The sequence below is a fragment of the Pseudorasbora parva genome, chromosome 21 (genome assembly GCF_024679245.1).
Source record: "Pseudorasbora parva isolate DD20220531a chromosome 21, ASM2467924v1, whole genome shotgun sequence".
In the NCBI taxonomy this organism is placed as follows: domain Eukaryota; kingdom Metazoa; phylum Chordata; class Actinopteri; order Cypriniformes; family Gobionidae; genus Pseudorasbora; species Pseudorasbora parva.
The window spans coordinates 1,699,037-1,723,823 of NC_090192.1; the positions used below are offsets into that span (position 1 = coordinate 1,699,037).

The following is a 24,787-nucleotide window of genomic DNA, read 5'->3' on the forward strand; positions in this document are numbered from 1 at the left end:
CTCCGTACGGGTGAGTCTCCTTTATTACCTCGAAAGATTCATTAGCAGAGCGTTACGTTTGACAGATCTCCGTACGGGTGAGTCTCCTTTATTACCTCGAAAGATTCATTAGCAGAGTGTTACGTTTGACAGATCTCCGTACGGGTGAGTCTCCTTTATTACCTCAAGAGATTCATTAGCAGAGCGTTACGTTTGACAGATCTCCATACGGGTGAGTCTCCTTTATTACCTCAAGAGATTCATTAGCAGAGCGTTACGTTTGACAGATCTCCGTACGGGTGAGTCTCCTTTATTACCTCGAAAGATTCATTAGCAGAGCGTTACGTTTGACAGATCTCCGTACGGGTGAGTCTCCTTTATTACCTCAAGAGATTCATTAGCAGAGCGTTACGTTTGACAGATCTCCGTACGGGTGAGTCTCCTTTATTACCTCAAGAGATTCATTAGCAGAGCGTTACGTTTGACAGATCTCCGTACGGGTAAGTCTCCTTTATTACCTCGAAAGATTCATTAGCAGAGCGTTACGTTTGACAGATCTCCATACGGGTGAGTCTCCTTTATTACCTCAAGAGATTCATTAGCAGAGCGTTACGTTTGACAGATCTCCGTACGGGTAAGTCTCCTTTATTACCTCGAAAGATTCATTAGCAGAGCGTTACGTTTGACAGATCTCCGTACGGGTGAGTCTCCTTTATTACCTCAAGAGATTCATTAGCAGAGCGTTACGTTTGACAGATCTCCGTACGGGTGAGTCTCCTTTATTACCTCGAAAGATTCATTAGCAGAGCGTTACGTTTGACAGATCTCCGTACGGGTGAGTCTCCTTTATTACCTCGAAAGATTCATTAGCAGAGTGTTACGTTTGACAGATCTCCGTACGGGTGAGTCTCCTTTATTACCTCGAAAGATTCATTAGCAGAGCGTTACGTTTGACAGATCTCCGTACGGGTGAGTCTCCTTTATTACCTCGAAAGATTCATTAGCAGAGCGTTACGTTTGACAGATCTCCGTACGGGTGAGTCTCCTTTATTACCTCGAAAGATTCATTAGCAGAGTGTTACGTTTGACAGATCTCCGTACGGGTGAGTCTCCTTTATTACCTCAAGAGATTCATTAGCAGAGCGTTACGTTTGACAGATCTCCGTACGGGTGAGTCTCCTTTATTACCTCGAAAGATTCATTAGCAGAGCGTTACGTTTGACAGATCTCCGTACGGGTGAGTCTCCTTTATTACCTCGAAAGATTCATTAGCAGAGCGTTACGTTTGACAGATCTCCGTACGGGTGAGTCTCCTTTATTACCTCAAGAGATTCATTAGCAGAGCGTTACGTTTGACAGATCTCCGTACGGGTGAGTCTCCTTTATTACCTCGAGAGATTCATTAGCAGAGCGTTACGTTTGACAGATCTCCGTACGGGTGAGTCTCCTTTATTACCTCAAGAGATTCATTAGCAGAGCGTTACGTTTGACAGATCTCCGTACGGGTGAGTCTCCTTTATTACCTCAAGAGATTCATTAGCAGAGCGTTACGTTTGACAGATCTCCGTACGGGTGAGTCTCCTTTATTACCTCGAAAGATTCATTAGCAGAGCGTTACGTTTGACAGATCTCCATACGGGTGAGTCTCCTTTATTACCTCAAGAGATTCATTAGCAGAGCGTTACGTTTGACAGATCTCCGTACGGGTGAGTCTCCTTTATTACCTCAAGAGATTCATTAGCAGAGCGTTACGTTTGACAGATCTCCATACGGGTGAGTCTCCTTTATTACCTCAAGAGATTCATTAGCAGAGCGTTACGTTTGACAGATCTCCATACGGGTGAGTCTCCTTTATTACCTCGAAAGATTCATTAGCAGAGCGTTACGTTTGACAGATCTCCGTACGGGTGAGTCTCCTTTATTACCTCGAAAGATTCATTAGCAGAGCGTTACGTTTGACAGATCTCCGTACGGGTGAGTCTCCTTTATTACCTCGAAAGATTCATTAGCAGAGCGTTACGTTTGACAGATCTCCGTACGGGTGAGTCTCCTTTATTACCTCGAAAGATTCATTAGCAGAGCGTTACGTTTGACAGATCTCCATACGGGTGAGTCTCCTTTATTACCTCAAGAGATTCATTAGCAGAGCGTTACGTTTGACAGATCTCCGTACGGGTGAGTCTCCTTTATTACCTCAAGAGATTCATTAGCAGAGCGTTACGTTTGACAGATCTCCATACGGGTGAGTCTCCTTTATTACCTCAAGAGATTCATTAGCAGAGCGTTACGTTTGACAGATCTCCATACGGGTGAGTCTCCTTTATTACCTCGAAAGATTCATTAGCAGAGCGTTACGTTTGACAGATCTCCGTACGGGTGAGTCTCCTTTATTACCTCGAAAGATTCATTAGCAGAGCGTTACGTTTGACAGATCTCCGTACGGGTGAGTCTCCTTTATTACCTCGAAAGATTCATTAGCAGAGCGTTACGTTTGACAGATCTCCGTACGGGTGAGTCTCCTTTATTACCTCGAAAGATTCATTAGCAGAGCGTTACGTTTGACAGATCTCCGTACGGGTGAGTCTCCTTTATTACCTCGAAAGATTCATTAGCAGAGCGTTACGTTTGACAGATCTCCGTACGGGTGAGTCTCCTTTATTACCTCGAAAGATTCATTAGCAGAGCGTTACGTTTGACAGATCTCCATACGGGTGAGTCTCCTTTATTACCTCGAGAGATTCATTAGCAGAGCGTTACGTTTGACAGATCTCCGTACGGGTGAGTCTCCTTTATTACCTCGAAAGATTCATTAGCAGAGCGTTACGTTTGACAGATCTCCGTACGGGTGAGTCTCCTTTATTACCTCGAGAGATTCATTAGCAGAGCGTTACGTTTGACAGATCTCCGTACGGGTGAGTCTCCTTTATTACCTCGAAAGATTCATTAGCAGAGCGTTACGTTTGACAGATCTCCGTACGGGTGAGTCTCCTTTATTACCTCGAAAGATTCATTAGCAGAGCGTTACGTTTGACAGATCTCCATACGGGTGAGTCTCCTTTATTACCTCGAGAGATTCATTAGCAGAGCGTTACGTTTGACAGATCTCCGTACGGGTGAGTCTCCTTTATTACCTCAAGAGATTCATTAGCAGAGCGTTACGTTTGACAGATCTCCATACGGGTGAGTCTCCTTTATTACCTCAAGAGATTCATTAGCAGAGCGTTACGTTTGACAGATCTCCATACGGGTGAGTCTCCTTTATTACCTCAAGAGATTCATTAGCAGAGCGTTACGTTTGACAGATCTCCGTACGGGTGAGTCTCCTTTATTACCTCGAAAGATTCATTAGCAGAGCGTTACGTTTGACAGATCTCCATACGGGTGAGTCTCCTTTATTACCTCGAGAGATTCATTAGCAGAGCGTTACGTTTGACAGATCTCCGTACGGGTGAGTCTCCTTTATTACCTCGAAAGATTCATTAGCAGAGCGTTACGTTTGACAGATCTCCGTACGGGTGAGTCTCCTTTATTACCTCGAGAGATTCATTAGCAGAGCGTTACGTTTGACAGATCTCCGTACGGGTGAGTCTCCTTTATTACCTCGAAAGATTCATTAGCAGAGCGTTACGTTTGACAGATCTCCGTACGGGTGAGTCTCCTTTATTACCTCGAGAGATTCATTAGCAGAGCGTTACGTTTGACAGATCTCCGTACGGGTGAGTCTCCTTTATTACCTCAAGAGATTCATTAGCAGAGCGTTACGTTTGACAGATCTCCATACGGGTGAGTCTCCTTTATTACCTCGAGAGATTCATTAGCAGAGCGTTACGTTTGACAGATCTCCGTACGGGTGAGTCTCCTTTATTACCTCGAAAGATTCATTAGCAGAGCGTTACGTTTGACAGATCTCCGTACGGGTGAGTCTCCTTTATTACCTCAAGAGATTCATTAGCAGAGCGTTACGTTTGACAGATCTCCGTACGGGTGAGTCTCCTTTATTACCTCAAGAGATTCATTAGCAGAGCGTTACGTTTGACAGATCTCCATACGGGTGAGTCTCCTTTATTACCTCGAAAGATTCATTAGCAGAGCGTTACGTTTGACAGATCTCCGTACGGGTGAGTCTCCTTTATTACCTCGAGAGATTCATTAGCAGAGCGTTACGTTTGACAGATCTCCGTACGGGTGAGTCTCCTTTATTACCTCGAAAGATTCATTAGCAGAGCGTTACGTTTGACAGATCTCCGTACGGGTGAGTCTCCTTTATTACCTCAAGAGATTCATTAGCAGAGCGTTACGTTTGACAGATCTCCGTACGGGTGAGTCTCCTTTATTACCTCGAAAGATTCATTAGCAGAGCGTTACGTTTGACAGATCTCCATACGGGTGAGTCTCCTTTATTACCTCGAAAGATTCATTAGCAGAGCGTTACGTTTGACAGATCTCCGTACGGGTGAGTCTCCTTTATTACCTCGAAAGATTCATTAGCAGAGCGTTACGTTTGACAGATCTCCGTACGGGTGAGTCTCCTTTATTACCTCGAGAGATTCATTAGCAGAGCGTTACGTTTGACAGATCTCCATACGGGTGAGTCTCCTTTATTACCTCAAGAGATTCATTAGCAGAGCGTTACGTTTGACAGATCTCCATACGGGTGAGTCTCCTTTATTACCTCAAGAGATTCATTAGCAGAGCGTTACGTTTGACAGATCTCCGTACGGGTGAGTCTCCTTTATTACCTCGAAAGATTCATTAGCAGAGCGTTACGTTTGACAGATCTCCATACGGGTGAGTCTCCTTTATTACCTCAAGAGATTCATTAGCAGAGCGTTACGTTTGACAGATCTCCATACGGGTGAGTCTCCTTTATTACCTCAAGAGATTCATTAGCAGAGCGTTACGTTTGACAGATCTCCATACGGGTGAGTCTCCTTTATTACCTCAAGAGATTCATTAGCAGAGCGTTACGTTTGACAGATCTCCATACGGGTGAGTCTCCTTTATTACCTCAAGAGATTCATTAGCAGAGCGTTACGTTTGACAGATCTCCGTACGGGTGAGTCTCCTTTATTACCTCGAAAGATTCATTAGCAGAGCGTTACGTTTGACAGATCTCCGTACGGGTGAGTCTCCTTTATTACCTCGAAAGATTCATTAGCAGAGCGTTACGTTTGATGCTCTCTCTTCCTCAGGGCTCGGTGGCTTACGTCCCACAGCAGGCTTGGATCCAGAATGCCACTTTGAGAGACAACATCCTTTTTGGCAGACCCTACATGGAGCAGAAGTACCGCTGTGTGCTGGAGGCCTGTGCACTGACCCCTGACCTGGAAGTGCTTCCTGGAGGCGACGAAACGGAGATCGGGGAGAAGGTACTGTGATTTCAGTCGACTTCTCCGTTCATTTAATGCAATTATTAACAGAAAAATGTGCCATATAATATTATTTAACTATCATTAAAAAAAATATTACATTTAATAATCTCTGACCTGTTTATTAAATCTGTAATACTCATTTTGAGCAACTTAATGCTATAAATGCAAAGCATGTTTTTTGAATTTGGGATTTTCTCAGTAAATATTGCTATACATGTGATTATTTGCAATACACAATCACATTAAAATGAACTAATTTTATGTGTGCAGGGAATCTGATTTTATTTATCATGCATGATTTTTTTACAATTTTTACGTGCTGTGTGGTAACGGCTGTCAATTTAATGTATTCATTTAATATAAATTAATTTAGTTATATATTATAGTATATAACATAATAATTTGTTTAAAATATGCATTTAATCATTCCTAATCATTGGTTTATAAAGTGATATTAAATGCATGAAGTATATTTGTATTAGTGAACATTTAATCTGTGGAATACTCTTTTCAGCAAACTACGATTTGGGACGTATTAATTCTTATTTCAAATACTATTTAGTATGGATAGTATGTGAATTGGGACGCAGGGTTAGTTGTTTTACTGCGTCTTCCTCGTGTGTGTTTAGATCATGGACCGTAAAAAAATATGGACTCGACATTGTCCGTTTCCGCTGCCAGAGTTGAAGATTTCAGGCGCTGTCAGGACGAATCCTGTCCGCCTGTGAAATTGTGTCCACTGGTAGCGGTTTTAAATGCCTGATCAAAAGTTGTTATACATGGATCTGGACAGGCAATTGTTTAAAAATAAAGTTCATTGCCATACTAAGTACACACATACACACACACTCACACACACACACACACACACACACACACACACACACACACACACACACACACACACACACACACACACACACACACACACACACACACACAACACATTTATTTTAAATATAGAATTGATTGCTATAATGGGAGCAAAATCATATTCTGAATTATTTTGACTGATGTACCAATACAAAATCATGACATAGTAATGTACCTATAATGTAAATAATAATAGCAATATACAGAACAGGTGCACAAAATAAATAGATTATATATGAGATATGCTTGTATTTATCTTATATACTTATATAAGCACTTATAGCTTCAGGTATATAGTACTAGTATATGAAACATATGATTTGTAAGACATTTAACACAATTTAAACAGCAAAAATCAAAACGCGATTTTGTAAGACTTGCAATCAGGCTCTGAACAGATTACCTATTAAAATTTCTTTCTGCCAATAGAATCGCTCTGGGGGTCCTTGCGGACACAATTTCATAGCGGACAGGATTTCTCATGACAGCGGCCTGCACGGCGCTGACGTCTTGGGACCGAGTCTGCGCAGTAGAGAGCAGGAAGTACAGTCGTGATATCTAAAGCCCGCCCACACTCTCACAGATGCAGAAGAATTAATTATGTTGGTGTGAAATAAACAGTTATGGAAATGTAGAAATTAAAGCTAAAGCTCCAATCTGCTCCCAAAAATCCCGAAAAAGTCTGTTAGTGCCTCAGTGATAACTTCACTCAGAGAAGACGTCGATCTCAGCTGTCAATCATGACGTCACCCCCCCCCCCCCCCCCCCCCCGTTTTTATAGCATCAGATAGCTAAGTAAAACTAAACTTATTTTAAAAACGAACACTTGAAATGAAATCATCGTGATGGTAACTGCCTTCAATGACATAAACTAACTTTGGGGGGTAAAATATTTAAAGTGTAATTTCATTGTTTAGTTTGCCTCGCGTCCATTAGAAAACACAGAGGGGTGACTATACTGGGACCGACCACATGGGGGCGATGGAGACGCGAAAGCTTCAGTAAATGAGAGGGAGACTGCAGGCTTGCCCTGCGTCTCAATCAGCTCCCTAGTTCAGTTTTAGTCAGGGCACTGGTTAGGACGTAAGTCAATGGGCTGACTCCCTGATCAGTGCCCTGACTACTGAACTAGGGAGCTGATTGAGACGCACCCTTGGTTTAGATCAGGAGATTCAGAACTCATTCAGAAGATGAATAATAGCGCCCCCTAACGTCTGACAGTAAAAACGTGGAAATTAATCAGCATATCATATAACTGATCGTGTGTGTGTGTGTGCAGGGCATTAATCTGTCTGGCGGTCAGAGGCAGAGAGTGAGTCTGGCCCGAGCGCTGTACAGTGATTCGGACGTCTATCTGCTGGACGACCCTCTGTCTGCAGTGGACGCTCATGTGGCCAAGCATATCTTTGACCACGTCATCGGGCCTGAAGGAGCGCTCAAGGGAAAGGTATTTTATTTGCATGACTATTTTCAGACCTCTAGGGCCTGTTCCATAGAGATCATTTGTGTGCACAAACAATGATCAGGAACAAAAGAAACCGCAGTGTTTACTTTATTGTGGCAGAGAAGATTCTGGCTGCGTCCGAAACCTGGAAAATGCTGCCTTTGGAGGACACATTTGAAGGCATTAAGCCCAGGGCCGGATTTACCACCGGGCCGATTGGGCCGGTGCCCGGGGGCCTCCGACCTCTAGGGGCCCTCCAAGCCTCATCCTTTTTTTACTTTTTTTATTATTTTTATTATTTATTATTGGATTCAATTTAGAAAAATCATTAGTAAGTGTGTTAACAATAATTTATTTGCACACACACACACACACACACACAAAATCATGATCAGCTTTTTGGCTGTGTCTGATGATGACAATGATGAGTCATCAGCATATGCGGAAACTGTTGATAGTGGCAAGACAGGCGGTAGAAGTCAAAGATAGTGTGAAAAAAGACATGAAAAAACAACCAACATGGTTAAAAAAACGGTAGCAGTGAGGATTTAATTAGGAGCACTATTCTAACCATCTCCACTTTTTTCAAGTCTTTTTTCAAAAGTCACTTTTTTTTCTGAAAGCGGCAGAGACCCGGTGTTGACGTGTAGATTAACGTGCATTACCAGCTTGACAGCCTCAAGAAATGTTGGCCTATCAATTACTTTTTCCCCTTATTAAAAACCCTGATTATTATAGATGCCCGGATCGGCACAGAAGCCTTCCATCTGAGTCCACAGAGTCCGACCCACCTAAATATTTTATTTTTCAGATTTCACCACTTTCACCACTGTCCCCGTTATGATGTTGCTTTTTAAATCACGTAACCCTAGGCAGCTATGATGAGGTATTTCCCTGAGATGTAGGCTATATAATAAATGTTGTGAAATAAATGCATGATATAGCATTAACACTACTTTAGTATTGCAATGATACAGCACAGCACCAAGCGCGCTTCTCATCGGAGCTGCCTCAGCAGTTTGTCACCGCGGCGCTCATCAAAATATTACCATAGCCTACATTTGAGATGACCAATCAAATCAAAGTAGGCGGGCTTTACATTCACAGAAGATACTTAGCGCAAATTTCATAATTCAGGTGATTCATAATGTGTTTTTTTCTAATGTAACATATTTAGTCAATGTGAGAGGAAAATAAACATTAATGAACGTGATTTCATCAGATTAGGCAGAATGAGAATTTTTGACAATTTTTTCCACTTGGGGTTCAGAGTATTTATTATTTATTTCCCACGTCTATAGTAGCTCCAATTACATAATGGAAGTGAAATGTGACAACCTGCCCCATAGGTGGAGTATGTGGTGTAACATGAGCATATGACAGATTAAAATGTTATCTGATATAGGCTAATAGAAAGAAAATAAAATAAAAACTAAAATATTTTGTCAATAAAAATTCTAATTTAAAAAGAAATAAAGTTAAGTTTGACAACAAACACATCGTAAAATGCAGCTATACAACATAGTTCAAGCCATAATAATTCATACTTTCTGAACATTCACCTTTTGCTTATGGTTTCTCAATTTATTAAAGTAAAGAATATAATTTGTATAAATTTTTGGGGGCCTTCAAAAGTCTTAAAAATGCACATATGTTGATCAGAAAAATCTAAATTTTCTCGGGGGAGTATTCCCCTGAATCCCGCTAACTACCTCATATTTGAGAGCTCACTGATTTTAAAACCCTGCTTATGGCCCTGTACTTACATAGTTATATTAATGTTGACTTCATTTCTATGACCAGATAGGCCTACAATAAAAAACCAACAGCTCCCTTTTACTGTTTCTAATCAAATTATGATTTTTTTAAGAAAAAGTGTTTCTTAAAAATGATTTTTTAAAGCTGTGTGAGTTTGGGCCACGAGTTCTGGGGGGGCCTCCAAAATTCTGCGCCCAGGGGCCTCTGCATTCTAAATCCGTGCGTGATTAAGCCACGTCCAAATCTAATGTTACACTGCAAAAAATGCTTTTCTTACTCAGTATTTTTGTCTTGTTTCTAGTCTAAACATAAAATTCTTAAAACAAGAAGTATTTACTAGACAAGCAAAAGTAATTGTCTTGTTTTGGGGAAAAATAACTCAAAATGAAGAGAGTTTTTGCTTAAAATAAGATAAATAATCTGCCAATGGGGTGAGAAAAATAATCTTAATTCAAACAGAAAACAAGATTATTTATCTCACCCCATTGGCTGTAACTTTCGTCTGGTAAGATCAAGTGGACGTGATCATAGATATATATTATATAGATGCCTCATTTGATCGATCTGGGCAGGCGATCGCGCCAGTTTGACCTCACCCGACGGAAGTAATAGCGGATGGGAAAACTTGGTGAGACTATAATTTTCATTTTTGGGTGAACTAACCCTTTAAATATGTGTTTAGTACTCACCAAAGCTTGCACTATTTTGCTGTAGATCATTAAACTGTTACACTGCCTAAGAAGTCTGTCCGAAATCAGTTTAATGCACAAAATGCTGCCTTACAAACCATTGTCTGATAAGGCAGCAAGACCTTATTTTTCAGCCAATGTTAGAAATGATGTCTGTAAACGGTGTTTAGATCAGGAGATTCAGAACTCATTCAGAGGATGAATAATAGCGCCCCCTAGCGTCTGACAGTAAAAACATGGAACCCGGAAAATTCCATGTTTGTCCAGGGAAAGCCTTTACGTGCTATCGGAAGTTTCCTACTTCCCAATTCAGAAGTCATGATTACGAGCTTGTTGTGTTCAGGCGCTTTGTTGTCGGAAAGAATGGAGGACTCAAGAGAGCTCATGTCACGCCTCTCTTCATCAGACTGCACTGGTTGCCAATGGCTGCTCGCATCATATTCAAGGCACTAGTTCTCGCCTACAAAACAACCACCGGCTCTGCACCAATATACCTAAACTCACTTGTTCAGACTTACACACCCTCCAGAAGCTTGCGTTCTGCGAGTGAGCGACGCCTCGTGGTTCCATCCCAAAGAGGCATGAAATCGCTCTCACGGACATTTTCCTGGACCGTTCCCACCTGGTGGAATGACCTGCCGATCTCAATTCGTGCTGCCGAGTCTGTAGCCATTTTTAAAAAACATCTTAAGACGCATCTTTTCCAATTGCACCTGACCAATAAAGAATAGCACTTAACTATCCATTAATTTTTGTTTGTTTGTCCAAAAAAAAAAAAACTGTGTACTGTGCTAATTAACTGAGACTTCTTACAGCTTTTACAGGTTGTTGGCCTTGTTTGTTTCGTTGCTTCTCTTGAGACTTGACTTGGACCCTAAAGACTTGAGACTTGACTTTGACCCTAAAGACTTGAGACTTGACTTGGACCCTAAAGACTTGAGACTTGACTTGGACCCTAAAGACTTGAGACTTGACTTGGAACCTAAAGACTTGAGACTTGACTTGGAACCTAAAGACTTGAGACTTGACTTGGACCCTAAAGACTTGAGACTTGACTTGGACCCTAAAGACTTGAGACTTGACTTGGACCCTAAAGACTTGAGACTTGACTTGGAACCTAAAGACTTGAGACTTGACTTGGACCCTAAAGACTTGAGACTTGACTTGGAACCTAAAGACTTGAGACTTGACTTGGACCCTAAAGACTTGAGACTTGACTTGGACCCTAAAGACTTGAGACTTGACTTGGACCCTAAAGACTTGAGACTTGACTTGGAACCTAAAGACTTGAGACTTGACTTGGACCCTAAAGACTTGAGACTTGACTTGGACCCTAAAGACTTGAGACTTGACTTGGACCCTAAAGACTTGCGACTTGACTTGGACCCTAAAGACTTGAGACTTGACTTGGACCCTAAAGACTTGAGACTTGACTTGGACCCTAAAGACTTGAGACTTGACTTGGACCCTAAAGACTTGAGACTTGACTTGAGACTTGACTTGGACCCTAAAGACTTGAGACTTGACTGGAGACTTGATTTGGAACCTAAAGACTTGCGACTTGACTTGGACCCTAAAGATTTGAGACTTGACTTGGACCCTAAAGACTTGAGACTTGACTTGAGACTTGACTGGAGACTTGACTTGGAACCTAAAGACTTGCGACTTGACTTGGACCCTAAAGACTTGAGACTTGACTTGGACCCTAAAGACTTGAGACTTGACTTGGACCCTAAAGACTTGAGACTTGACTTGGACCCTAAAGACTTGAGACTTGACTTGGACCCTAAAGACTTGAGACTTGACTTGGACCCTAAAGACTTGAGACTTGACTTGAGACTTGACTTGGACCCTAAAGACTTGAGACTTGACTTGGACCCTAAAGACTTGAGACTTGACTTGGACCCTAAAGACTTGAGACTTGACTTGGACCATAAAGACTTGAGACTTGACTTGGACCATAAAGACTTGAGACTTGACTTGGACCCTAAATGATTAAATGTAAATGTAGGACGCCAGGTTCATACTTTTGTGCGTCTTTGGAAAATGTTATTTTAACACATAACTATTTCAGTCATTTCCCGGTCCCAGAAAATCATAATCACTGGCAAACACTAGCAGCACAACATGAAAGCATATCGTTTATAATCACATTCACAATAAAGGCATAATGTGGACAATAAAGGCTGCTTAAGGACTCAAATGGCAATAGTTTTCAGCCGTACATGATCCTGTTGTATAGCTGCTTTACCACACTATCTAGATAGTCAGCTGGCTCACTATTCTGGAATGATGGTCAACTAGATGCGATTTTCAGTGTTTAAAATACACAATATGCTTCAAATGATTATTTTGGCTCTGAGTCTGTCCCGCTCTGAGTCTGTCTCGCTCTCCCTCAGACCCGTCTCCTGGTGACCCACGGCATCAGCTTCCTGCCGCAGGTGGATAATATCCTGGTGCTGGTGGAGGGCCGGATGTCGGAGATGGGCTCCTATCAGGAGCTGCTGAAGCAGAACGGGGCCTTCGCCGAGTTCCTCAGAAACTACTCCCTCGAGGACATCATTGAAGAAGAGGAAGTCAACGGTACACATCACACATATTCATACGCTCAAATATACTGAAAAATATATATACTATTCATTTTCTATCCATCCATCCATCCATCCATCCATCCATCCATCCATCCATCCATCCATCTGTCCGTCTGTCTGTCTGTCTGTCTATCTATCCACCCATTTATATATCTATCTATCCATCCATCATCCATCCATCCATTTATATATCTATTTGTCTGTCCATCTATCTACCCATCCCTCGATTAATTTATATATCCATCCATCCATCCATCCATCCATCCATCCATCCATCCATATTGATTAGTTTCTTTCTTTCTGTTGTTTGTGTTCTCATCACCTGTACTCCTGATGTTCTTCAGTGTCGTTGGTTGATGAAGAGGAGGATTTCCCAGAGGATGCTCTCAGTAATCACACAGATATGGTGGATAACGAGCCTGTGGTTAACGAGGCGCGCAGACACTTCATGAGGTACTCGTGCATATTTAATGTCCTCTCGCTGTGCAGTTGCTCCGGCTTTGTGACTTCTCTCGGCAAACACTGCTGTCATCTGTCATTGACCCAGTGGAATACAATACAGTTTGCATGCTGTAATATCACATGCAGCTGAATATTAAATGTAGTCAATAACTGTAGTTTTACAGTAGATCATTTGAGTGATACTGGACTGCAATATTTATCATTTCAACCATATAGATGAGTGTGCATGCATGTTAAATATTATCTAAAAAATCTTTCTTCCAGCCATATCAATAGTGTGTGTTAGTTCAGGGGTTTTCAAACTTTACGATGCCAAGAACCCCCAAATATGATGCACCTTTATGGGGGATCCCATCAAATCCATCGATATATTTTTATGTATGAAAAAACATTTAAACTGTTAGATAAATAGTAAGGGTGACATTTTAAATACAACATTGTTTCCAAATTTAAAATGGATATACTTAATGTTGGACGTATAAACCTGAAGAAGAACGTGTTCAATTAAAAACTACTTGTATAAGCAACTTTCACAATAAATGTATGTAAGCAGCTTACGCAGCGCATTAAGAATACAGCTCTACGAACCCAATGAGCAAGATAAACCTCTCTAGCAGATACAGAGCAAACATATACAATTCTGAGAGGTATGTTTATAGCAAACAAGGTGAGAAACGTTTAGAAGTTAAACAGTTAGTTCACCCAAAAATTAAATTTGTGTCATTAATGACTCTAATGTATGCAAGTGTATGCACACTATACTGTCCATGTCCAGAAAGGGAATAAAAACATCATCACAGTAGTCCATATGAGACATCAGTGGGTTAATTAGAGTCTCTTGAAGCATCCAAAATACATTTGGGTCCAAAAATAACAAAAACTACGACTTTATTCAGCATTGGCTTCTCTTCCGCGTTTGTGTTCAATCCTCAAATAAAGATTCAAACGGTTATGACTCAGCGAATTGATTCATGATTCGGATCGCGTGTCAAACTTCTGAAATCACGAGACATTGGCGATCCGAATCATGAATCGATTCACTGACTCATAACCGTTTGAATCTTTATTTGAGGATTGAACACAAACCCGGAAGAGAAGCCAATGCTGAATAAAGTCGTAGTTTTTGTTATTTTTGGACCCAAATGTATTTTGGATGCTTCAAGAGACTCTAATTAACCCACTGATGTCTCATATGGACTACTGTGATGATGTTTTTATTCCCTTTCTGGACATGGACAGTATAGTGTGCATACACTTGCATACGCTCTCGGACTAAATATAAAATATCTTAAACTGTGTGTGAAGATGAACGGAGGTCTTACGGGTGTGGAGCGACATTAGGGAGAGGAGTTAATGACTGACATTTCATTTTTGGCTGAACTAACCCTTTAAACAGTTTGATTGTTCGGTAGACTTGATCCGTTTTTGACTTTATCCATCTTTTAATGATCTGAAATTTTTCTGGGGACCCTTAGAACCTTCTGGAGGATCCCAGAGCCCAGTTTGGACCCCTTTTGTAAGTTGAGTATCAGCGATCTTGTGTCCTTTCAGGCAGATCAGCATCATGTCTAATGACCCGGAGAACCCGAAGAAGATGTCCCGGCGCCGGCGCTGCAGCGAGAGGAAGCATTCGGACCCGCCGGCGGAGAAGAAGAAGGAGCAGAAGGAGCAGAAGCTGATCCAAACCGAGACCACTGAGACGGGACGGGTAAGAGCGCTCACCACTGCCCTCCTCTGGCCTATCTAAATCTAATAGTTGTGCTTTCACATGTGATTAATTTCATAAATTGTGTTTGCTTTAAAAAAAATTAAATTAACAAAATGACGTTTTAAGTTTTACGACGTTTTAATGACGTTTAAATTATAATATCCATCCTGACAGATAAAAAATTAATGTTTTAATGTCACAAATGTCTTTATATACATATATATATACACAAAGCCCCATATTATAAAATATATGTATTTAGTTTTTAGTTTCAGCATATTCTGAATGTTAAGCAATAGCCCTGAGTGACTCTGACATGTAGAAGTGATAAAAACCATTACGCTTATCGAACGTCCCCATAAAACATGGAAACACAGCGTGTGTGTGTGTGTGTGTGTGTGTGTGTGTGTGTGTGTGCTGCAGGTGAAGCTGAAGGTTTATTGGGAGTACATGAAAGCGGTTGGGCCGCTCCTGTCTCTGTTCATCTGTTTCCTGTACGGCTGTCAGAGCGCCGCCGCCATCGGAGCGAACTTCTGGCTGAGCGAATGGACGAACGACGCTCTGCAGAACCGCACACAGCAGCAGGTGGAGATGAGGGTCGGTGTGTACGCCGCGCTGGGCATCACACAAGGTACATAACACACACACACACACACACACACACACACACAGCAGGTGGAGATGAGGGTCGGTGTGTACGCCGCGCTGGGCATCACACAAGGTACATAACACACACACACACACACACACACACACACACACACACACACACACACAGCAGGTGGAGATGAGGGTCGGTGTGTACGCCGCGCTGGGCATCACACAAGGTACATACACACACACACACACACACACACACACACACACACACACACACACACACAGCAGGTGGAGATGAAGGTCGGTGTGTACGCCGCGCTGGGCATCACACAAGGTACATAACACACACACACACACACTCACACACACTCTCACACACACACACACACACACACACACACTCACACACACGCAAACACAGCAGCAGGTGGAGATGAGGGTCGGTGTGTACGCCGCGCTGGGCATCACACAAGGTACATAACACACACACACACACACCCGGATGATGTGGCCGAATGATTCCCTCGGCACTGGCGGCCCCTGCTGGACAGAACGTGCAACCGCAGCACAACTACAACCACACTAAATGTTTTATTACATGCACTTAACAAGTCATCTAATAGCATTACATATGAAGTGTGTGTGTGTGTGTGTGTGTGTGTGTGTGTGTGTGTGTGTGTGTGTGTGTGTGTGTGTGTGTATGTGTGTGTGTGTGTGTGTGTGTGTGTGTGTGTGTGTGTGTGTGTGTGTGTGTGTGTGTGTGTGTGGAATGTTATAGTGCTTATTTTATGGAGCGCTTCTACAGATGTCTGACCCTGATGGGGTAAAATCACGGGTTTACACTCACGGCGTTTCTGAAATGGAGTTTTTATGAGAAAGTAAAAATGCAGAATGTTTCCTGTGATGGGTAGGTTTAGGGGTTGTGTGTGTGTGTGCGTGTGTGTGTGTGTGTGTGTGCGTGTGTGTGTGTGTGTGTGTGTATGTGTGTGTATGTGTGTGTATGTGTGATGGGTAGGTTTAGGGGCAGTGTCTGTGTGTGTGTGTGTGTGTGTGTGTGTGTGTGTGTGTGTGTGTGCTCTCCTGCTCCGGTAGTGCCCCCTGCAGGTGTGTGTGTGTGTGTGTGTGTGTGTATGCTCTCCTGCTCCGGTAGTGCCCCCTGCAGGTGTATGTGTGTGTGTGTGTGTGTGTGTGTGTGTGTGTGTGTGTGTGTGTGTGTGTGTGTGTGTGTGTGCTCTCCTGCTCCGGTAGCGCCCCCTGCAGGTGTGTGTGTGTGTGTGTGTGTGTGTGTGTGTGTGTGTGTATGCTCTCCTGCTCCGGTAGCGCCCCCTGCAGGTGTGTGTGTGTGTGTGTGTGTGTGTGTGTAGTGACTGTCCCCTCCTCTGGTCTCTCTAACACAGGCGTCCTGGTCATGTTTTCCTCCTTTACTCTGGCTGTGGGGAAAATCCATGGCTCGCGTAAGCTGCACCAGGCCCTGCTGGACAACAAGTTTCACACACCGCAGTCTTTCTTTGACACCACGCCCATAGGCCGGATCATCAACCGCTTCTCCAAGGACATTTACGTGATCGACGAGGTGCTGCCGTCCACGGTGCTCATGTTCCTGGGCACCTTCTTTGCCTCCGTGTCCACCATGATCGTTATCATTTGCAGCACGCCCATGTTCGCGCTGGTCATTGGCCCTCTGGCCCTCATTTACTTCTTTGTTCAGGTATTTAGCTCTTTAATTGCAGCGGTTCTGGACCGGTCCGGGAGGTCCACCTTCTCTGAGGAGAATCTGAGCATGAGCACAACAGTTCTTCTGCTCTCTTCCTCTTCCTCCTCCTCTTCCTCTCCTCTTCTGCATGAGTCTACAGGCTTCGCTCTGACTGTTCAGATTTCTTTCTGAACATCAAATCTGATATTTCTTCTTTTTAGGACACATAAGCATGTGTAACTTCATTTAAAGTGTACTCAATGTTTGCTCAAAAAATGATTTTCTCAGTTTTTTTAAAACTTAGTTTGCTCTGATTTGAATGTAAATCGACAATTTTAGGTTTTTATTATCATGTAAATGTAGAACATCTTGTGGATTTTTTTTCGATCATATTTTTTGCTAGATTATTGTTAGATTATAATATAGCAAAAAATATAATAACTACTTAATAATAAAATAATTACTTTATTTTTTATAGCGCCTTTAAAAGCAGCTTCTCTGTACATGAGAACATAAAACCACAACAAAATATAACAATATATATATAACAATATATATAACTATATATATATATATATATATATATATATATATAAAATACAACTAAAAACAACTTAAACAAAATAACGTTACATAAAAGCTTCCCTAAAAAAGAATGTTTTTAAACTGTATTGAATATGTGCAATGATTTTAATTATTATAATGTCCAATTATTATACTGTGTACAACGATTATAATGACATAATTATATTATATTATTATTTTGATATTTTATTATTATCATATACACTTATATTATTAATATATAATTATATTTTATTATTATATTTTATTAGTATTAGTGCTTTCAATCGATTAAAAAATAACTAATTAATCACACCTTTTTCTGTAATTACTGGCGATTAAATCATTGGCCTGTTATTATATTATTAAAATATAATAGTTACATTATTATTATCATACTTTATTATTATTATTATTATTATATAAATTATTATATTATATATTTTAATATTATCATTTGAATATTGTATTAAATTATAATTATATTTTATTATATATTTTAATATTATATTATAATTATATTTTATTATTATATTATATATTTTAATATTATATTATCACTATATTTTAATATTGTATTATCTTATAATTATAATTTAATATTATTTTATATTATTATTATTAGTGTTCTCAATCGATTCAAAAAATTATGAATCACATTTTTTTCTCTAATCAATCGCAATTTAAAAACACTGCAGTTTTTATATTATGACATTGTCTTATTACAATATAAATATTATTACTTTTTAAATTTATAAGTATATCATTATTAATGCTGTCAAATGAAAAACAGTGGAGTCAGATTAATAATCTAGTTTTCTCTTTGAATTAAGTTGATTTTTCTGACCCCATTAATTCTTGTTTAAAGCTTAAATTTTGATGAAATATTTAGATGTTTGTGCTGGAAAACAAGACATTGACATGTTTTTTTTGCAGTTTGTGTATGAAATATTAAGTGTAAAGCGTGGATGACAGTGAGCTCGTCCTATAGATCAGATTTCTGCGCGGTGTGAGCGAAGCCTCGTCTTGTGCGACTGCTCACTTCCTGTTTGTCCTGCCCACTTCCTGCCGCTAGTGTGCTTCCATCACACACACACACACACACACACACACACACACACACACACACACACACACACACACACACACACACACACACACACTTCTCTGGGAGGCTGCCGGTGTGTGTGTGAATCCTCCTCGTGCTGCATCTGCTGTTTTAGCGCCCTCTGCTGATGAAGATGATGATGAAGATGAGATCTTTTGAATCTTTCGTAACATTATAAATGTCTTCACGGTCACATCTGATCAGTTTAACGCGTCCCTGATGAATAGCTAACTTTAGAACGGGAGCTCTGGTTTCTGAGCGCTGAGAGAGGATTAATATCACATCAAATCGCTCATCATTTTTGAGGAGCCTCGTCAGAGTTCATATGAAGTCACGTGACATTATGCGTTTCACAGATGCTTTTATCCCAAGCGACTTGAATTGCATTCGAGGTTGAAGTTTGATCGGTTGAGTGTGTCTCCTATAGATGTGTGTGTGTGGTGTGTGTGCGTACGGTCTCAGCATTTCTCCAGGAGCGTCACACATGCAGACAGCTGGGCTTTACTCCACTCTCGTTCTGAATCGGAATCGGAATTGAATCGAGTCACATGCTTGTGAATTGAAATAGAAATCGAATTGTGAATCAGAATCGGAATTGAATCGAGTCACATGCTTGTGAATTGAAATAAGAATCGAATCGCAAAATTGTGAATCAGAATCGGAATTGAATTGAGTCATATGTTTGTGAATTGAAATTGAATTGAATGACAAGATTGAAAATTTTAACAAATTGAATTAAATCACTTGTGAATAAGAATCGGAATTAAATCCAGTCAAATGCTTGTGAATTGAAATAGGAGTCGAATCGTAAAATTGTGAATCAGAATCGGAATTGAATCCAGTCAAATGCTTGTGAATTGAAATAGGAGTCGAATCGCAAAATTGTGAATCAGAATCGGAATTGAATCCAGTCAAATGCTTGTGAATTGAAATAGGAGTCGAATCGCAAAATTGTGAATCAGAATCGGAATTGAATCGCATGCTTGTGAATTGAAATAGGAATCGACTCGCAGGCTTGTGAATCAGAATCGGAATTGAATCGAGTCACATGTTTGTGAATCAGAATCGTAATGAAGTGTGTAAACGCCCGGCCCGTGAGCCCGTGTGACGCGCCTGTATGAAGCAGATGTGTATGTGTGTGTGTGTGTGTGTGTGCGGGCATGTTTTTGTGAAATATGAGGACACAAATGTGTATAATGCCATGGGTATGACACAGGTATTACAGGAGAGGGTGAAATATGAGGACATTACCCATGTCCCCACTTTACAAAAGGCTTATAAATCATACAGGAGGAGTTTTTATGAGAAAGTAAAAATGCAGAATGTTTCCTGTGATTGGGTAGGTTTAGTGTGTGTGTGTGTGTGTGTGTGGCCGGACCCACTAACCCTCCTCTTCCTCGATGTTGTGCTGCCCCTTTAACAGGTGCGCTGGTTCTGGCCATCTGTGTACTGTGCCGGGCGTACAGCATGCTGAAGGCGGCCCGCGCCACACACCTCCACATGCTCCAGGGCGTCCTCAGGGCCCCGCAGGCCTTTTTCGAGGCCACACCCTCAGGGCGGATCTTGAACCGCTTCAGCAAAGACGTGGACACTATAGACTCTCTCATTCCAGACAATATTGATATCTGGATGCGCACTTTCTGGTACACAGTAAATGTGCTGCTCGTATGCTCTGTCCTCACCCCTATGTTCCTCATAGTCATAGTGCCGTTAATGCTGTTCTATTGGTGGGTCCAGGTAAATAGGAACACGTCTGCTAACTCATTAATAGCATGCTAACATGTGTTGATGTTGCATTATCACTGTCTTAGTGTTGTAGTTTTACACGTGTTTGGTCATTGGGTTTAGTGCGGTCAGGGAGTCGAGACTCTGGTGAACGAACTCGACTCACTGAACTCTCAGCTCACGCTGTTCTTTACCGACACCAGCGTTCAGTAACAGAGCGGCCAAATAAATCATGATTATAATATCATTTGATGTATTAAACACCAATAGTGATAATACATTATTGTAATAATTTGTTCATTATTAACTACTACTACTAGTAATAATAATTTGAATTATTTTATTATATTATTAAATAAATTACTGCAAGAAACTAGTAATACATAATTTGTTAAATTATATAATACTGCTATTAATAATAATTATATTTTTATAATAATAATGATTATGCGCATTAGGATGATGATGATGATGATTATTTTGTAATTTAAGTTTTTGCAATCATTTATTACTATTAATAGCAACAACAACAATAGTGGTAATAAATTAGTGTAATAATTGATTAAAAATACTTACTTCTCATCATAATAGTAATAATATTTCAATATATTAAGAGTATTATGATGATGATCCTTATTATATAATTTAAGTTTTTGCAATAATTTATTAACAACAATAATAATGCAATAATGTATTAAATTATAATTATATATACTGCTACTAATAATGCTCATAGTAATTATATTATGTTCACTAACTACAATAAATAAGAATTGTAATAATGTGTTAAATAATAATATACTACTTATAACAATAATCATGTTTATAAATACACTCAGCTAAAGGATTATTAGGAACACCTGTTCAATTTCTCATTAATGCAATTATCTAATCAGCCAATCACGTGGCAGCTGCTTCAGTGCATTTAGGGGTGTGGTCCTGGTCAAGACAATCTCCTGAACTCAAACTGAATGTCATAATGGGAAAGAAAGGTGATTTAAGCCATTTTAAGCGTGGCATGGCTGTTGGTGCCAGACGGGCCGGTCTGAGTATTTCACAATCTGCTCAGTTACTGGGATTTACACACACACAACCATTTCTAGGGTTTACAAAGAATGGTGTGAAAAGGGAAGAGCATCCAGTCTGCAGCAGTCCTGTGGGAGAAAATGCCTTGTTGATGCTCGAGGTCAGAGGAGAATGGGCCGACTGATTCAAGCTGATAGAAGAGCAACTTTGACTGAAATAACCACTCGTTACAACCGAGGTATGCAGCAAAGCATTTGTGAAGCCACAACACACACAACCTTGAGGCGGATGGGCTACAACAGCAGAAGACCCCACCGGGTACCACTCATCTCCACTACAAATAGGAAAAGAGGCGACAATTTGCACAAGCTCACCAAAGTTGGACAGTTGAAGACTGGAAAAATGTTGCCTGGTCTGATGAGTCTCGATTTCTGTTGAGACATTCAGATGGTAGAGTCAGAATTTGGCGTCAACAGAATGAGAACATGGATCCATCATGCCTTGTTCCCACTGTGCAGGCTGGTGGTGGTGGTGTAATGGTGTGGGGGATGTTTCCTCTGCACACTTTAGGCCCCTTAGTGCCAATTGGGCATTGTTTAAATGCCACGGCCTACCTGAGCATTGTTTCTGACCATGTCCATCCCTTTATGACCACCATGTCCTCATCCTCTGATGGCTACTTCCAGCAGGATAATGCACCATGTCGCAAAGCTCAAATCATTTCAGATTGGTTTCTTGAACATGACAGTGAGTTGACTGTACTAAAATGGCCGCCACAGTCCCCAGATCTCAACCCAATAGAGCATCTTTGGGATGTGGTGGAACGGGAGCTTCGTGCCCTGGATGTGCATCCCACAAATCTCCATCAACTGCAAGATGCTCTCCTATCAATATGGGCCAACATTTCTAAAGAATGCTTTCAGCAGCTTGATGATCAATGCCACGGAGAATTAAGGCAGTTTTGGAGGCGAAAGGGGGTCAGACACAGGATTAGTGTGTGCTCCTAATAATCCTTTAGGTGAGTGTATATATATATATACATAATTTAATAAAATATTGCAATAAATTATTATTGTTAATATTTTGGCTAATTATATCAATGATAATAATAATATTAATATTAACATTAATTATTATTATTTAAGTTTAATAAATGATTGCAATAACGTATTATTATTAATAATGGTGGTATTTTGGTATACTGTATATCCCAATGTTGTTGGATGGCATGACAAGTCTGCAAAGCCTAATATTGGATATTATCCAGTGTAATATGAGACTGTTACAGAAGTCGTGACGGTAAAGAACAGCGTTTACAGTAGATGGGTTACAGTAGATGGTTTATGGGTTACAGTAGATGGGTTACAGTAGATGGGTTACAGTAGATGGTTTATGGGTTACAGTAGATGGGTTACAGTAGATGGGTTACAGTAGATGGTTGATGGGTTACAGTAGATGGGTTACAGTAGATGGGTTACAGTAGATGGTTTTGCTGTGTGAATGTCATCATTTCATCAGTCCAATCATTCATATGCTCTTTAAAGGTGCCCTAGAAAGAGTTAAAACAATATGTTAAATTGTTCTCTGATATCTAAATGTGTATATGGCTTATTTAAGGGCAAACATTGTCCAGATACAGTTTTACAGGTCCATTTACAACCCTATAAATTGTCCCCAGGATGTAATGCTCTGTTTTTGCCTTATTTGGAAGGGTCATGAATATTAATGTTGAGCTCTGCTCTGATTGGCTTATTTCAGCAGCTCACAGCAGTTCAGCGAATCGGCTCGTGAGTCCTGACAGAACACAGACCGACTAAACGACACTTTAAGCAGAACATCTCAAACGGAGATTGCTGAAATAAAGCTTACTTGTTTATTGGTGTTTACAGATCATCTACGCTGTTTAAACAGTCAATAAGTGGATAAATTGCTACCTACTACTTGCAGGAATACAGTTGTAATTGCAACTTTCTTCAGTTTAAAACGCTGAGCGAAGCTTGCTTGAAATGGGCCGAACAAAAGAACGATTTGTTGTGGTATCCGATTATAATAAACCTCAACCATGACTGTTGACATATGAAAAGTCCTCCCGTCCCCTGCACAGCCTGGATCATGATGTGTGTCCGAGCTGCCAGTGTCTTGTTTATCTGCAGTCCCGATGATTCGCTCCGTCATTTCCGCCTGACAATGAACATGTTCGGACAGATGCAAATGTTGGGGGAGTGCATATAAATGATCCCCAACGCTTGCGTCACGGTTGGCCTTATGTTGAGAAGCACGTATTTTTCCGTGGTGTTTTTGATTTATGAGATTTACATAAGAAGGAGGAGGCAATGGTGTTTGAGACTCACAGTATGTCATGTCCATGTGCTGAACTCTTATTATTTCACTATGGCAAGGTTAATTCAATTTTTCATTCTAGGGCACCTTTAACACTAACGGTGTAGCGTTTAGCCGGTTCAGCTTTACTCACTCTGGGCATGTAGTAATTATAATGGAATAATATGTGTATGATAGATGAGAGTCCACATGTTGATGGTGAGCCCCTGCTGTTAATTACTACTAATGTTTAGTTTGCTAACGATGTAGAAGTTCTTCTTAACCAGATCAGATGCTAATGACCAGTAGTTGAAAGTAAAACAGCATTACGGTTGAATTAATAATGATAGTGATATTTTTATGGCCTCTATCTGGTGTTGACCAGTTTTGTAATTTCTTCTCTCTCTCTTAAATCCCATCGGACTAAATCTCTCTGCGTAACTTTAACTTGTCTCCTGATTGTGTAATCTTTCTCCTCTTGCCGAGTCTTTGCACGGCTTTCTGTGTTTCCTAAGCGAATCGCTTATCGCTTTATCGCATGCATTCTCATTGATTGATGCCATTATGTACAGAAATGCACAAAGCCAAACCAAACACTACAACATTATGATAGAGTTTGATCCCATTGATATTTGATCCCTTAATGTGAATAATATTTCAGAATATGAGTATTTTCTGAAATATTGTTTCATTTAAAAGTGAGGATTCTAGAAACTACATGAGGATAAGATTGAACACAGGGTTTCTGCGGGTCTTAATTTGACCTTTCACAATGTAAGGCTTTAAAAATGTCTTCAGTTCAATATCATTGCATTAAATCAGGGCCCTATGATTTCTGTGATGCAGAAAATGTGGACAGAACTGCAGAATCCATTC

General features: G+C 40.6%; 1 protein-coding gene across 6 annotated transcripts in view; it reads left to right on the forward strand.

The window, feature by feature from the left end:
* The window catches only part of abcc3 (ATP-binding cassette, sub-family C (CFTR/MRP), member 3), a 120,370-nt gene that overhangs the window by 78,778 nt on the left and 16,805 nt on the right, over window positions 1–24,787 (forward strand). For 2 of the 6 annotated variants that reach the window (XM_067430115.1, XM_067430117.1), the window contains 7 exons: window positions 5,172–5,348; window positions 7,504–7,671; window positions 12,515–12,698; window positions 13,051–13,159; window positions 14,720–14,876; window positions 15,300–15,507; window positions 20,265–20,578. In XM_067430115.1, coding sequence (XP_067286216.1) covers window positions 5,172–5,348; window positions 7,504–7,671; window positions 12,515–12,698; window positions 13,051–13,159; window positions 14,720–14,876; window positions 15,300–15,507; window positions 20,265–20,578 — 1,317 coding nt within the window. Of the gene's footprint in view, window positions 1–5,171; window positions 5,349–7,503; window positions 7,672–12,514; window positions 12,699–13,050; window positions 13,160–14,719; window positions 14,877–15,299; window positions 15,508–15,871; window positions 15,950–16,873; window positions 17,185–20,264; window positions 20,579–24,787 lie in introns of those variants that run through there. The other 4 variants (XM_067430116.1, XM_067430118.1, XM_067430120.1 and 1 more) reach the window with 3 other exon arrangements.